We start from the raw sequence: 14872 nt of genomic DNA, 5'->3' as shown, positions 1-14872 counted from the left end.
ATTTAGGTAAGATAGAGTCATGTGGTGATAAATGAAATTTGGAGTATTATTCTCATTGTCACCTTTTGTTGTATCAATAAAATAAAATATATTCATCGAGACATTTTTCGAATAAAAGAGAAATAATATATTTTGATAATGAGTTAACTACTTAGATCGTGCAACGTATCAAAATAATAGATTGCATGCATAAATATTGTATAAGAATAAAGAAAAGTCATTTTTATAGATATTCAAACAAAAGAATTTATAATAGTAATTTTGTAAGTTATCGAACAATTATAGCCCGTGCATGCACCGGCAAATTCGACTAGTCTAATAATAATGGGGGCCTTAAAATCCAATCTATGAATGTGACACGTGTGTAATTAGAACAAGGATTTAGCATTTGTGTTTTTTAATAATAATAATAATGACTGATTGCTAATAATATGGACAGAAAACCTGGTCCTTGTGGGCTTTTATAATATCATATAATTGGCTAAAGGGCCTACGTGATTGTGGACCCACTACAGTTGAGAAATAGGAGACAAAGGGCCCATTCTCACTACCTCATTAATCAAAAAATTATTTATATTATTATTATTATTGACTAATCATGTTGTCAGTGGACAGACTTCACCTATAATGCAGGGATTCGAAACATACAAATGCCTGACTAAGATTGAGTTTTTAATGTAGACCGGGAAAATCTCTCGGTCGCACTCGAGAAATCGAGTGACATGATGAGATTTGGTTTTTTGATCGCAGTTTTCCAACTACCTACTCATCAATTGTGTCTTTTTAGACCGACAGACATCTCTCTGTCCTCTCACTTAAAGATTTTCTTTATAAGCAGCCCTTCTTCCCACACTTACACTTCCCCCTGCAAACTCTCACTATTACTCACAGAGAGAGACTTTAGGGTTTTTTCTTTTCTCTAGGGTTTTTTCATCAGATCATCTTTAGCCATGTCTGGCACTAGCCGAAGGTCAGCAGGGAGTCCGGCTCCTTCGACAGCCACCCTGTCCGAGGACGAGATTCGAGACTTCGTCTCCAAGCTTCAAGAACTGATCCCGCAGCTTAATCACAGAAGCAACGGAAGGGTATCAACCAGAACTGCATATATAACCGTTTTCAGCATTCATTTGACTGAATGATATATATGACGATGACTTAATGTTATCAATGAACCCGACATGTGGGACGAGAGACGCCGAGAACACCGCAATGCCGAGTATAATGATAATAAATGTTTGATAAGCTTTTAAATATATTATATATGTATGTACATATATGAATGTGTATGCGTATATTTTTTTCTTTGTTGGTGGCATTCAGGTACCAACTGAAGTATTGAAGGAGACATGCAGTTACATACAGAGGCTGAACAGGGAGGTGGAGGAGCTGAGTGAGAAGTTGTCCAAGCTGCTGGATAACATGGGCATTTCTAGTGCTGACGTTGAGCTCATTAAAACTCTTCTTGATCTCTATTAGTATAATTCTTCGACGAAAACTCCTTCATCGTTAGTATGCTTCGGAGTCGAGTTGATTTTCAGAGCCGTCGAACCTGCTGTATTCCATTCGACCACTCCGAATTTAACTATTATAAAGTTTGATTGATATTCCAGTCCACGAGGATAGGACTTTTTTTTTTATGAGTAATACTGAATGTTATTGCAAATAGTAAGGAACATAATGGAATGTCATTGCAAGAGTATCTCTAGAAGACAGTAAGAGAGTATCACGAGGATAAGACTTGACTGTTGAGACATTGATTGGTGAATATAATATTTTTAAATACTTCTTTTTTGAAATATTATTCACACATATTATATTCTGTAAGATCACAAGGTGTCCCACAGCATACTAATCGATATTAATATGCGCTTTGGTGTTGGTATGACTCTATAACTCTAACCATAAAGTGCACCTAATAAATTTCACTTATTCTACATCCAGTAAATAAATATAAACTGTATATATGATTAGGATATCTGGTGATGTTCTTTTAGGATTCTCTCTGGTTTGTCTTTTTGTTAAGGTTTGCCATGTTTTCTTCAACTGCAGACAGACATGAGGTCCCACTTGAAAGATACAGATGATGACCAGAAACAATATCAGTGCGTTGATTCCAGAGTTAAAAATAATTATGATTTTAATTATGAAAAATGATAAATAAGATGAAATTATAAATTTGATTTGAAAAATATGTATTTTTGTTATATAGTTTGTTGAATTAAAGTTAAAATTTTTTACTTAAGAAATATATATTTTTATTATATAGTGTATTAAGTTAAAGTTAAAGTTAAAATTTTAAAATTTTAACTTTGAATCCAAACAGAGCCATATATTCGTCATGGATTGACTGAATTTAGTCTGCAGAGGCCATGGAAGGGGATTTGTGTAAAGATGGTCTCGCATAATCATTAGGAAGGAACAGCGAGACATGATACAACAAATACCATGTATGCTCGAATTACCGAGGTGTAGGAAGTACATCATAAATGTTAAGTACGAGACGTTCCAATTATTCCAATCCCAGGCATGAGTTTTGCATGATGAGCTTCTACTCGATACGTCATGGATCAAACTTCTCATGAGTACGTACTTCCATGGCCCCGTTTCACACAATAGGTCAAAGCATCCTTGGAAAGAACATCGTTCGGCCCTACCGGGGGAATACGATTAGCTCTATTTTACAACCTTTTAATGATAGATTTTCCATTTAGGATAAGCTATCTAGGAGAAAGAACAATAGGCAATCCTATCCGCATGAAGACTTAAGTGCAAAATGTTGACCAAAATAAAGTGATAAAATCCTAAAGAGACTCCAATTTATTCTGCTGATGCCAAGGGATTTGTGTAAAGATCATCGCATAATCATTAGGAAGGAACAGGGTGACATGATATGGAAAATCCACGGACCTACTTGGATATAAGTACATCCACAATCCAAAAATCTAATCCGATATATTGCTAGACCCAAGTATTATTATAAAATAACTACCTTTTCCGAACATAAGTCCATTCACATCCCAAAAATTTAAACCAATATGTTACTGGACCAAAGTATTCTTATAAAATAACTACCCTCCCCTACCACGAGCATCCCTCATTGAACGACAGACTAGGGGCCAATTGCCATACTTGGGTTACGGCCCGTTAGGTGCTCTGCACTAGACTACGGGCGCTCGCCTTACCACGAGCATACTGCCACACTCGAACACGTACCGTTTGTTGGAAAATCCACGAGCCTATCAGGACATGAATGCATCTGCAATTCAAAAGCTTAAACTGATATGTTGTTAAATCCAAATATCTTATAAACCAAGAATTTCCTTTTGATTTTCCAACGTGGGACGATCACTTTGTCCCTTTTACCTCCAACAACATGATACGACAAATGCCGTGCATGCTCGAATTACTGAGGGTTAGGAAGTACATTGTAGACGTCACGAGATGCTCGATTCATTTCGGTTCTAGGCTTGAGTTTTGCATGATGAGGTTCTACTGGATACACGGACCAATCTTCTCATGAGAACATGCTTCCATTGCCTGTTTCACACAACAGCTCAAAGCATCCTTGGAAAGAACATAGCTCGGCGCTACACTGTGAATACGATTAGCAAATCTTATAACCTTTTGATGATAGATTTCTGATTTAGGATCAGCTCTCCAGGAGAAAGAACAATCGGCAATCCACATGAAGACTTTTTTCAGAGTGCAAAATTTTGACCAAAATAAAGTGACAAAATTCTAAAGAGAGACTACAATTTCAAAATCACACCGACCTCATGATTAAATTGATCGCGACAGCTAAGTAAAAGGTTTCTATCTCAATGATAAAGATGAACATCTCGAACCAAACAAGTACCTTATCACGAACCAAAACCAAAACGCTGAGTAACTACATGATAGGCAGTCGTATAAGGTGGCCAAATAGAGTCTTTAGGTAATAACCAAGCACTTCGATGAGACACCAAAGCTAGTTTCTAATGCTGATGCTTCAATCCTCGTCCTCCTCATCTCCATCACCACCACCAGCCTTCTTTGCGGCAGCCTTCATGTTCTTTCGCTTCACCCTTCCAGGACGCCCACCACCAAATGGACTAGAAAGTGAGAAGTCAATGTGCTTCTGGGAATCAACCCTCACCATGAAAGACGGGATGTTCACAACCTGCCTCCCAACTCTGGCAGGTCAAAAGAACCCAACACAATGAGAACCAGCATCCATGGAATTGCGAGAAATCATGTACATCACAGTAATAGGAATAAAAAGTCGAGAGCATTCCTTTCTTGTGCTGAAAACAAACGGTCCATTGGTTATTACTGAGTGTTGTACCCTTACTACTTTATTTTCTATGCCATAGAATCCAACAATTGCAATCATCGCAAAGCTAATCAATGGACTGACAGAATAATGCAGAGCAGATTAATTAAGCTAGAACCAAGACCAATCATGAAGCATCGCCAATAACTTATTTATGTACATTCTACACAAAATGTTACCTGATGTGCCTCTGCCTAATCAGCACCCGAGCATGGTGGATGGACTTGGCCATACCCGACTTGAACACCAGAGTCTGAAGGCGGCGTTCGAGAAAATTCTCCACGGTCAAGGCCAGGACATAATCGAGCTTGTTCTGGCTCTCGTCAAGAAGCCCGTATCTGTTCATCCTCCGAAGAAGAGCATCACCCTCGAAGATCCGACGCTCGTTCTTCTCGTCAAGGGTGAGAAGATTCCTCGCATTGTTACGGATCCGGCTGAGGACATATTGGACCCTCCAGAGCTCTCTCTTGCACCTCAGCCCATACTCTCCCACGAGCTTCAGCTCAGCATCAAGCCGCTCCTTCTCATATGGACGGCGAGGCTTCTTGAACGTCTTACCGTCTGAAAAAAAAAAAATCAATCATAAACAACATTCACCAAGTGAAAATCATAACGCAATCATTCACCTTATCACCCAAATCCAACAGCTTCAAGTCAGCAGCATGAAAATTAAAGAGAAATCAAATCTAACACACCTGGAAACAACTCAATTGTTCCTCAATCTTCCTCTATCCAATCCACAAAAATCTTGAAAAGTAAAAAATCAATTTTTTGCTACGGAGATTTAGTAATAATTTCTAAGGACTATAGAAATGGTGACTAGGAAGAGAATATATCAGCAGCCGAGTCCCTAATTACAAACTAAGCAGTATGTGATCACACCAATGGCCAGTAGATCAAATAGCTCGTAATCACTAAGCCAAAGGGATATACATGAAGAGAGAGGATAGAGAGAGTACAGTTGCGGTAAAAGGAGACGTGCACCATGGTCTCTGCTGCTGTCCTCCTACTCCGGCGGGGCAGCTGTCGGCGTCGTCCCCTGCTACTCCTGTTCTCTAGTCTAGGGTTTAGAGTGGCAGCCCTTGGTAGAAGACGACATGGGCGAGTATTAGAAGGGAAAAGCGCCAAAAAGCCCCAAAACGCAGAGCCCCTGCGTTGGGCTTTTCTTATTAGGCCTGCATTAGACTTCTTAGGCCCATTATTGACCCCAAATCACCCCCCTGGCCTAAGAAATGGTATTCGGATTTGCCCCGACTAATCCACATGGTCCATATAAATACCCCGCAAATTCATGACGCATGCAAATCAGTCACAAAACCGTGCAGGTGCCAAACTCGGATCCTCAACAAGAAAGTCGCATTAGATCTCCCGTAAAGATTATTCGAAGAAAGGCGCTTCTCAAGTTCGTCTAAGAGTGCGATGAGAGGTTGAATAAGCATTTTCCCACCATTTTTTAAACAAAAACAGAAGCAATGCTGTAATAAACATTTTTAATAACATAATTTCGACTGTTCTCTAACAGGTTAATAAATTCTTATAAAAATTACTTCTACTTGTTCTCTAATTGAAGGCACCAATTCTAATTACTTCTACTTGTTCTCTAATTTAAAGCACCAATTCTAATTTTAGCAATTTTAAATTTGTGTATTCCACACACTTTAGTTTATCCTAAATTCAGTACTTATTCTTTTGCAATTCTGTTTCAGCACTTTTTCTTTAGCAAACAATGCATCCAAACCAACTATTGGAGAATCAAGAGATCCATACACATTCAAAAAAATTTCTTCAGAAAAGGCCGAATTGATTTTCCAGTCAATATATACACATACATATGTCGATCTCTACTCTCAGTAATTACCATGCCCAACTACACCAATATGATCATGGCCCATTCACGTGGATCTCAATATGTTCAATGTAAGTAACCGACCAAGCATAAAAGATCGAAGTGACGGTCCAAGAAGTGGCTTTTAACTTGAAGAGGAGCTCTCACATATATATGTATATCCAGTTATCCACATCAAAGAAAGAACTCAGCTTAGCCCAATATTTACATCACAAAACAGAGGGAGACACTGAGAAAAGAGGAAGCAGATCACAACAGATACTAAAGAAGAGATAAATCCCGAAGAGTTAACTTCTTAAATACTACCGAGAGGGACAGCTACGTATGCAGAGACATAAGATCAGTGTCTATATTCGTCATCAAAGATGGCATACCCTCCACTCCTCCTTGTCCGGTCCGCCTGCAAAAGTCAAGCAGGGAAAGATTTGAAAATTCAGCTTCAAATACAACCAATAATGTCAATTTGCTTAGTTTCCCGGGTTTTTTCTTAATCGATGAAATGCAATGAAATCCTCAAAATCACATCAAAGGGATCTGGCCGGACCATATAGATTAGGCCCCACCATAATCTAGGCCTGAATGGCTTGCACTCAATTTACAGGCAATCAGCTGAGCTCAACGTTTGCCAAGACTATAGTTTCATCTACCAGTGCATATGGAGCAAGAGCATGAGCTTGTTACCCTGTGAATAAGCTTCTCAAACTCTTCAGACCCGTTTTCTTCAATGTACTTCTCAGCAGCGGTTAAGATGTCGTCAGGTTTACTGAAGAAATCCTTCTTCCTGGGGATGTACCAGATATTGATGGTCTCCTGGGGATTCACATATATCGGCCTCACGAAGTGCTCATAAACATAGGCAGCTCCGCTGAAGTACGGAATGACCAACCAACAAGTCAGCACTAGCTTCGCGTAGGGCCATATCGGAATCCTGCAAAAGAATTGAGCCATCTGAATTATAACTGTATAAACTCAATGCTCAAGATAAAATTACCATCTTGAATGAGGTATAAAAATCCTCTGATGTATGCATAGTTGGAGAGATTAACAAATATTTCCCAATACAAAATGATGCACTTTTGCTTTTAAATTTCCGCAAGATAATTTGTAACCTGCTTGTATCCTAATTATTAGGAGAAAAGCGAAAGCTCAATCATCCAATCTAATGAGATACCAAAGAATCGGACATCGGGATCATCAAATACCAGTCATCCACATTGAATCTCCCGATGTGCGAGATAAATTACGCAATTGAAGTGTAACCGTTGCGAAGGAAAAGGAAACTACTTAAACCCCACAAGAGGTATTACCATTCAAGGACTTTGTAGAATGTCAGCTCGAAGAGCGTGATCAGAGAATGAAGAACCCAATAAGTAAGCCATTGCTGATCGTCCACAGGGGACTTGGTCTCAATTGCCCTAATCGAAGCATACCTGCAAACAAAACCGGACCCATCAACCCCAAACAATCCCACCTCGGATAAATCGGACCGATCACCAAATTCGAATGAAGAAACAACAGTTTTTAACTAACTCACAGTGGATAGACGAGACTCACGACAGGCCTGCAAGGAATTCCAGCAAGTCATCAGCCACAATGCCAGCCCATAACGTGAAACTAAATCATCTCCAACACAGAGCAGCAAAGCTCAAGAAAAATGGCGGATAAGACTGTAAAAAAATCCTATTTTTTTGGGATTTTCGAGCTAAATTCGAAATGTCCGGCAGAGGAGCATTACCCGGCGAAAACATCGAAGTTCTGAAACAGCAGCTTGAGCAAGCTCGCAATCCCGGACCCGGATCCCATTTTCGGCAGAAAGATTCGAAATTGGAGCAAATTTGGGCGAATCCCTTCTCAATTCAAGATCGGAGGGCAAGCACGAGAGACGGGTAGGGAGCCGCTTAGGGTTTTTGCTTGAACAGGTAAAGACGCGAGAGGGGGAAGAAAGTAAAAGCAATTGCCTTCTCGTACACACAAAAACAGAGAGAGAGAGAGAGATGTTTGCTCTTCGAGAAGTGGAGAAGAAAACAGACAAGGGGACTGTCGAAAGCAGCAACTACGAAAGGAATAGATTGAGGAGCTCTAGGCTACGGGCGAGTGCACCGAAGCTCGGTGGTCCCGCCATTTATACGCGGATACGGCTTTAACGAGAATAAGTACTAGGGAGGTTCCATTCCAGTAGACGGATGAATGTTAGCACAGAGGTAGAACCTTCGATCTTACGGGTCTACCAGACACGACGTTGTGGCTAAGGAACCGTTAAAACCTTCTCGCTCATGTTCCAGCAGGATGGGACAACGGGATTGGGGTTAACTTCACGACCCGCTGAAAGCGGTTTTAGCTTACCACCCGAACTGTTTGAAATACGAATCCACGAATTGAAGCCGATCCGGATGATTGACTGTAACGCCTCACCTAGGACCGAACCATAAAGCGACAGGGACAACCGTAACACCAAATCTTAATTAAATCATTCTTGCGACAGGTCAGTGGTTTTGTTCAACTAATTAGGAAAGGAGATTCTTTGACAGGGAGGGACATTATTCAGATTTACGAATTTGCCACCCACCAATCCCCCAACTCTTGGAAGAAGTAGTGAGAACTGTAGCATTGACTACTGGGCCTGGGCTTCTTTTTACCAAGCCCAACTTCAATTCGAAGGACTCCTTAAGCATCCCCGGTACGTATAGCCAAAGGCGTCGGAATCCGGTGTCGTCGTATCATACTGGTATCAATTAGGGTTCGGCATCAAGATGTCCCGAGTCCCTCTGAGAAGGGGTCCAGTATCACAGTTCCAAGTCAAATGTGCTGGTCACATGCCGTAATCGAGCTACAGCTGGTCATTTTCACGCGGTGCTCGAGCCTTTTCGTCGTCCCTCATTTTCAAACATGGCTCCAAGAAACTCCAGAAGCCTTGCTAACGATTTGTTGATTGAAGATGAATAAAGATACCAAACGAGGGGTTACAATATTATACAATTCAATTTATTTCCTTTTTTTTTTTTACATGTAAATATGCATATAGAACCGAGACTCGAAATCACTGACTTGTCGATTGGGTGTCCACTACAAGACCTCGTCAGTCCATATGAGATCCCGATGATGAGAATTATTCGTACCGGCAAGGAGAGCTTTCTTACCTCGACAACGACACATTTTGCGCATGTGGGTCTTTGATATTATAGGCTGCACTGCAATGCCAACGACCAGCCTGTTTTGGATTGCTCAGCACAAGAAGTACGTAGTCACGTGACTGATTGATTGCATGTATGTATGTGTGTGTATATGCAATTCCAAGCCCTATTAGCCAATATAGCCATACGGGGGGTGATCATGGAGATTAAAGGTGGGGTTAAGAGCCTTACCGAAAAAAGGTGGGGTTAAGAGATCTCATGGGGCCAACGAGGATTAAGGATGTCCTAATGGGCCAATTAAAGACCAACTGACCCAGTTTTAGTACTTTGGTCCTTTTGTGCTTCCAAACATGGAAATCAAGTATATCCCATAATTAGGAAGGATTGAGGAATGGGCTTTTGGAACTACATGCATTCTTCTTGTTGGGAAAGGACTCCCTAGTCCCTAGCTTAATTGATTAGATATATAGGAGATTAGATAGGCCGATTCCGGGTAAAACAATAGACTTACTTTTATCTCGGTACATTTTCTTTTACGCGGAAAACATTTCATTTATGAAATCATCGAGAAACAGCGGTTAAGTACAACTACGACCATCGGCGACGACTTAAGACGTGGCACGTGGGCGCATGCTGACCAAAGATAGCCGAGTTGAGAAAGCTTCGATCACATCACATCAGCTGGTTGCTTCAGATGAATCACGATGGATCGGGGATCGTCGAAGGCGGCGGCGACCCGGCAACTTGATACGATGACATGTTTAGTTATTTAACTGTTGATTATTTTATAAATTCTTTCATCGACGTCATCTTTTCTTTTTTGGAGAATTTATATATTAGTTTATGTTAAAACATGATTGAGGGAGACGATTTAATTAACAACTTGGAAGTCTTGGATGGATGCATGAATAAACAGGAAATTCCACCGGGGAGAGAGAGAGAGAGAGAGACCCAATCATTCAATGAGCCCATCAAAGGGGTGGGCCCACCAAAGGAGCGGTCCAGATTATAATGACACGGTGGGCCCAGTCCAGTAGGGTCATTAAAACCCACCAGAGATCTCTAAATGGTGCCAGCAAGCAACTACTCTTCCTCTCTTTTCCCCTCTTTTTCCTTGTTTTCTACTGAAAATATATTAATTAAATACATTGAATTAATTATTATAAACAATTTTAAAAATATATTACCGAAGAAGTATTTGCAACTTATCTCCTCAACTTTTTTTCTTTAATATCACTCTGCCTTTGATACTTTTGAGTTGTCTTAGCTGCCCCTCGCAATTTCACGACTATTTTCAGATTTTCAGTATTTACAACTTTTCATGTTATGAGAAGCACGAAGAAGGAAGAATGACGTGAACAACTCGCTCCCTTCTTGCTCGATCATAATTGTGCAAGTTTCCTTGATTAGAAGCATAGACTTTGTAAAACACATTTCATTTTTGCAAAGTAGTTTGTAGACTAACGGCATCAAGAAATCGCCACCAGAGTTCCGTGTCGTAAAAAGTGATATGGACACTACTCAAGGTCACGAACAAATAACCACGCCAAATACCAGCTTACATACCAATTTGATTACTCTCTCAAGTTAAAACCTATAAATTATTACGGGAGGGCACTACTCACAGGGGAGAACTCATTCCTCACTCAAACTAACTAAGACTACATATTTTCCCATAATCTTCCTTCCCTCGCTGGGACCATACACCAACGAGAGCATCACTAGAGCAAGGAACATCACCATGGGAGCCGCCTTCACTGACATTGTCACACTCATATCTAGTCAGGAAGTTTGAAAAAGAAGAATAGCGTAAACAACTCGCTCCCTCTTAATTCCTAACTTGGTAAAGATTGGTCAAGGTTCCATGAAAAGTACTTATTGTACAAAAATGTGTAGTTTCATGACCATGGCCCCCCTGAAAAGTTGCCTAATAAAAATCTGACCATAATGAGGTGGAGTCCCATACTACAATGAGCAAATTGAGATGATTTCGAACTTGTGCGGAGCAAATTTGGACAAGAGTAAAATCGGAGGGCCAAATTGAAAGCAACCAGGAAAAAAGGTAATGAAAAGAAAGAGAGAAGTGGGAATGATCCACCTGTTTGTCAGTGAGAAATGTACATTGGTTTGGACAATAGGAAGCATATGGGGCCCACCACCTGACCCAACACCTGGAACTGATAAGGTGTGGGCCCCTCCCCTCCCATATTTATGTCCCTACCTATACCTATGCATTAACCCATATCTCCGGAAAATAAATACAATAAGATAAAATTAGACAGAAGAAGAAGGTGTAGAAAAATCTCATAGAGGAATGGAAGAAATGTCATGGACTCACGGCAGAGGTTAGGATCAGTTGGAAGAAGGAAAAAAAAATAAAGCAATAAATGAGTGATTTATTATACAATATATATTATGTACATGTCGTCTGTACACTGTTTTATCTCTTCACTGTTCATGATATGTGGTCTTTTTAACTTCTGTTTGTGTCATAGCAGAAATGTCGAGTAAGCATAATGATTCTCATTAAACCATCCATATGACATGTTCAATTCAGGGTCGGAACCCATTACATATAATTCGGAAGCTTATTGGAGGTACGTATCTCAATCGGTTCAACACTCACACGTTGAGATCATCAACTCATGGAAAAAAACACATTGGAACCAAAATAGACCTGACACTATTATCTTATGAAGCACATTGTTGGACTACTGGCTTCATATATCTTCGTGCTTAACAATCCCTATAAATTTAAAAGTACATATTATATATACCGGATATTTCTTGATAGAGCGACGACTACATGAATATTTTGCAGGTCGCATAATGTTGTGCGCATGAGGGTAAATGCATGCAATGGCACGAGTTTTCGAATTCATGCTATGGCATTCAGTTACATAATTCAGCAAGAAAAAAGGCAACAAGTCACATTTTTTTTTTCTTTAAGGGAATGAAAGAGCTTATTGAACGCCAATTATCGCAATGACATGGCCAATAAAATTCCACCAAAGTTTGTCCAAAATAAAAATTAGTAGAAAAATAGGCAAAAAAAATCCCATATTAATTAATCACACAAAAAAATTGAAATTAAAATTGAAAATGGTAAAAAGAGAGAATAAAATTTAAAAAAAAAGATGAAAAAGCTCAATCAAATTTAAGGAAAATTTCAATCTCACGTGTGTACACATTCAAACTACACGAGACATCGTCGTTGTCGGCGGTATAACAATACGTTTACGCTCTCCTCTACGAGTGGTGGCTCGCCGCATCGTGCCGGTCATCCCCTCCGCCGCCACCGCCGTGATGGGACTGCGACCCGCTCGCTTGGGACTCCGAGACTCCCCCACCCGCCGACTGCCGGTAGGGGTTTAAGCCCGCAATCATGCTCAGTTGTCCTCCCTCGGCACCCAACCCTCCGCCGCTGCCGCCGCTAGACCCCAATTGCTGGCTTGGAAGCAGCGCAACCGGTGCCGGGAAGTTCATGAAATGTAACCCGCTCGAGGCCGCCCCTCTGTACAGCCCGCTGTTGATGTTGTTGACCTGAGGGAATGTCCAAATTGGGTCCCCGCTCATGACCTGAGGGTTGTTCGGGTTCGCCAACATCCAGAAATTCGCCGGGATTTGGCTGGCCGGAAGGGCCCCGGCGGTGGATTGGACGAGGTAACTGCCGTGTTGATGCTGCGTTAGGTCCTGCTCCGACCGCCGCTTCCGGGTCACGCTCTCCTGATCAGCGTCCGATAGCTCCAGCGAGGTGCTCTCCGGCTTCGCTTGTAACATGTTTGACAGATTGCCTGACTGAAAATTCAGCAGCGTCGGGGTGGGCTCGGTTGATAGTCCGATGCCGGGGAAGAGACGACTCCTCTGGGCCATTGAGAAGCTGGGGTTGTTGCTGAAGTACGCAGGGTTGGACCTCAAGTGGGACCCTACTGACATACTGGACCCGGAGCTCCTAAGTGATATGTTTAGGGAGGTGAAGTTCGCGGGGATGGTGCCCGTTCCCGTAGCGGCGATCACGGCAGGCTCTGCCTGCTGGAGAAGCCACTCGATTGTCTCGCCATCGGACTTGTGCCCTAGCTCCCTTGTTAGCTGGAACACCCGGGCAGCACAAAGTGCAGGCATCCGGATCCTCCTGCCCCGCCCTTCAACCTTCGTGTGGCGGTCCTTGGTGGATGTCCGCTTCGGGGGCGGCTTCTTGGACTGGTCTGGGGCTGGCTGAACTTGGAGACTCGTGCTGGGCCGGTTACCGTTGTTGGTGTTGTTGTTATTACTACTAGGGCTCGGGTTGGGTGCAGATATCGCAAGGGAGGGATAGTTGTTGCCGGAGCTCGAGCATGCTTCTTCCTCGAGCTTCTTGTCTAGCAATTGGAATGGGAAGTTGGGTCTCTGGAGATGGTGGTGGTGATGGTGGTGTTGATGATCATGACGATCGCCTCCTTCCATGGCAATACATCAAGAAGTAAGTAAAGCAAAGTTCAATGTCTCTCACTTCTCCTCTGTCGACCTTTGTGTGAGCCCCCTGATTAAAAGTTTTCTTGTGGGTCTCTCCGAAAATCTCTTCTTGAGCTTCTGGTTTGCCCTTCAATGGAGTCTCTCTCTCTCTCCCCCCCTCTGTGTGTCTGTTGGATTGTTTTCACATTTGTCTTGAACTGAGTTAGCACAGGCAAGAAGGTGGAGAGAGAGAGAGAGAGAGAGAGAGAGAGAGAGGGAGTGAGGATAAGGGAGGAGGGAAAGCTTTAAGCAACAAAGATAATGAGTGGGAATTATATGAGGGGTGAGCTTTAAAAAGCAAAATTTTTCTCAAGAAAAGGAATTGCTTTGTTGTTATTCAAGGAGGCTTTGCTTTCTTGATATCTCCTTTTTTAAATTAACAAGATTTCAGGTCCTTTTCAAGCTGCATAAAATTCTCCTAACCCAGGAAACTTATTACAAGAATTTACTTTACGGCTTAACACTATAATATACTATAGAAAGTCTGGATTTTTACAGTCGAAACGAATAGACCCTTATAGTTGAGATTGAGGCTATCAGCCTAGGACTGGCTACTAACCAAAATATTTTCGATTGGGTTTGAGAGAATTGAGAAGTCATGGGGTTGGATTTTCATTTCTTTTTGGGAAACAAGATTCCATTTTTATTGTGGTTGGCTTTGGTTCAGACTCCACGTGAGGTGCTCTTTTTATCATTCAATCCATAAAGACAATGGTGGCCGGAGATGGGACCGATCCCAAGTCAAAAAAAAAAATTAGAGAGAGAAAGAGAGAGGAAGGACTAATAATAAAGGGTCCCATCTCATTCATGTAATCATTTCACTTTGCCTTTTGTTTCTGCAACTTTTGCTCGGGGGTGAAAAACTTTGGGATTCCCCTGTGGTTTTTGCCTTTTAGAGGGTGAGGAGAGGAAAGGAGAGCGAGAGGCAGGGATGGATTTAAGGGGCGCGGGGTGGCCGCCTCTTGAATTCGAGAAAAATTATAAAATTTTTATTTAAATGAATTGAGTTTATTAATTTTTCAATGAGATTATCTCATTTAGTCCTCCTTAACTTTACGATATAAAATTTCTCTTATTTAGCACAAAATAAAT

General features: G+C 41.4%; 4 protein-coding genes across 4 annotated transcripts; 1 reads left to right on the top strand and 3 right to left on the bottom strand.

The window, feature by feature from the left end:
- Positions 1 to 796: 796 nt before the first annotated feature.
- LOC116189040 (transcription factor ILI7-like) lies at positions 797 to 1615 on the top strand. Its single transcript, XM_031518534.1, has 2 exons — positions 797 to 1085; positions 1321 to 1615. Exons 1-2 carry the CDS (start codon positions 951 to 953, stop codon positions 1474 to 1476), a joined length of 291 nt encoding a protein of 96 aa, XP_031374394.1. The 5' UTR covers positions 797 to 950; the 3' UTR covers positions 1477 to 1615.
- A 2140-nt stretch (positions 1616 to 3755) lies between these two features.
- On the bottom strand, positions 3756 to 5427 carry LOC116188449 (40S ribosomal protein S9-2-like). Its single transcript, XM_031517822.1, has 3 exons — positions 5272 to 5427; positions 4492 to 4873; positions 3756 to 4172 (listed from the first exon to the last, which is right to left on the bottom strand). The coding sequence occupies exons 1-3, from the start codon at positions 5297 to 5299 to the stop codon at positions 3989 to 3991; spliced, it is 594 nt and encodes a 197-aa protein (XP_031373682.1). The 5' UTR covers positions 5300 to 5427; the 3' UTR covers positions 3756 to 3988.
- Positions 5428 to 6261: 834 nt separating this feature from the next.
- On the bottom strand, positions 6262 to 8189 carry LOC116188450 (HVA22-like protein a). Its single transcript, XM_031517823.1, has 5 exons — positions 7894 to 8189; positions 7693 to 7719; positions 7466 to 7588; positions 6840 to 7086; positions 6262 to 6558 (listed from the first exon to the last, which is right to left on the bottom strand). The coding sequence occupies exons 1-5, from the start codon at positions 7959 to 7961 to the stop codon at positions 6499 to 6501; spliced, it is 525 nt and encodes a 174-aa protein (XP_031373683.1). The 5' UTR covers positions 7962 to 8189; the 3' UTR covers positions 6262 to 6498.
- A 4143-nt stretch (positions 8190 to 12332) lies between these two features.
- LOC116189336 (transcription factor TCP14-like) lies at positions 12333 to 14044 on the bottom strand. The gene has a single exon (XM_031518960.1). The coding sequence runs from the start codon at positions 13730 to 13732 to the stop codon at positions 12539 to 12541; it is 1194 nt and encodes a 397-aa protein (XP_031374820.1). The 5' UTR covers positions 13733 to 14044; the 3' UTR covers positions 12333 to 12538.
- Between the last annotated feature and the right edge of the window lie 828 nt (positions 14045 to 14872).

Source organism: Punica granatum, chromosome 8 (assembly GCF_007655135.1).
Source record: "Punica granatum isolate Tunisia-2019 chromosome 8, ASM765513v2, whole genome shotgun sequence".
Classification (NCBI taxonomy): domain Eukaryota; kingdom Viridiplantae; phylum Streptophyta; class Magnoliopsida; order Myrtales; family Lythraceae; genus Punica; species Punica granatum.
Note: the sequence above shows the minus strand (reverse complement) of the source record. Positions and strands in the feature narration are given on the sequence as shown.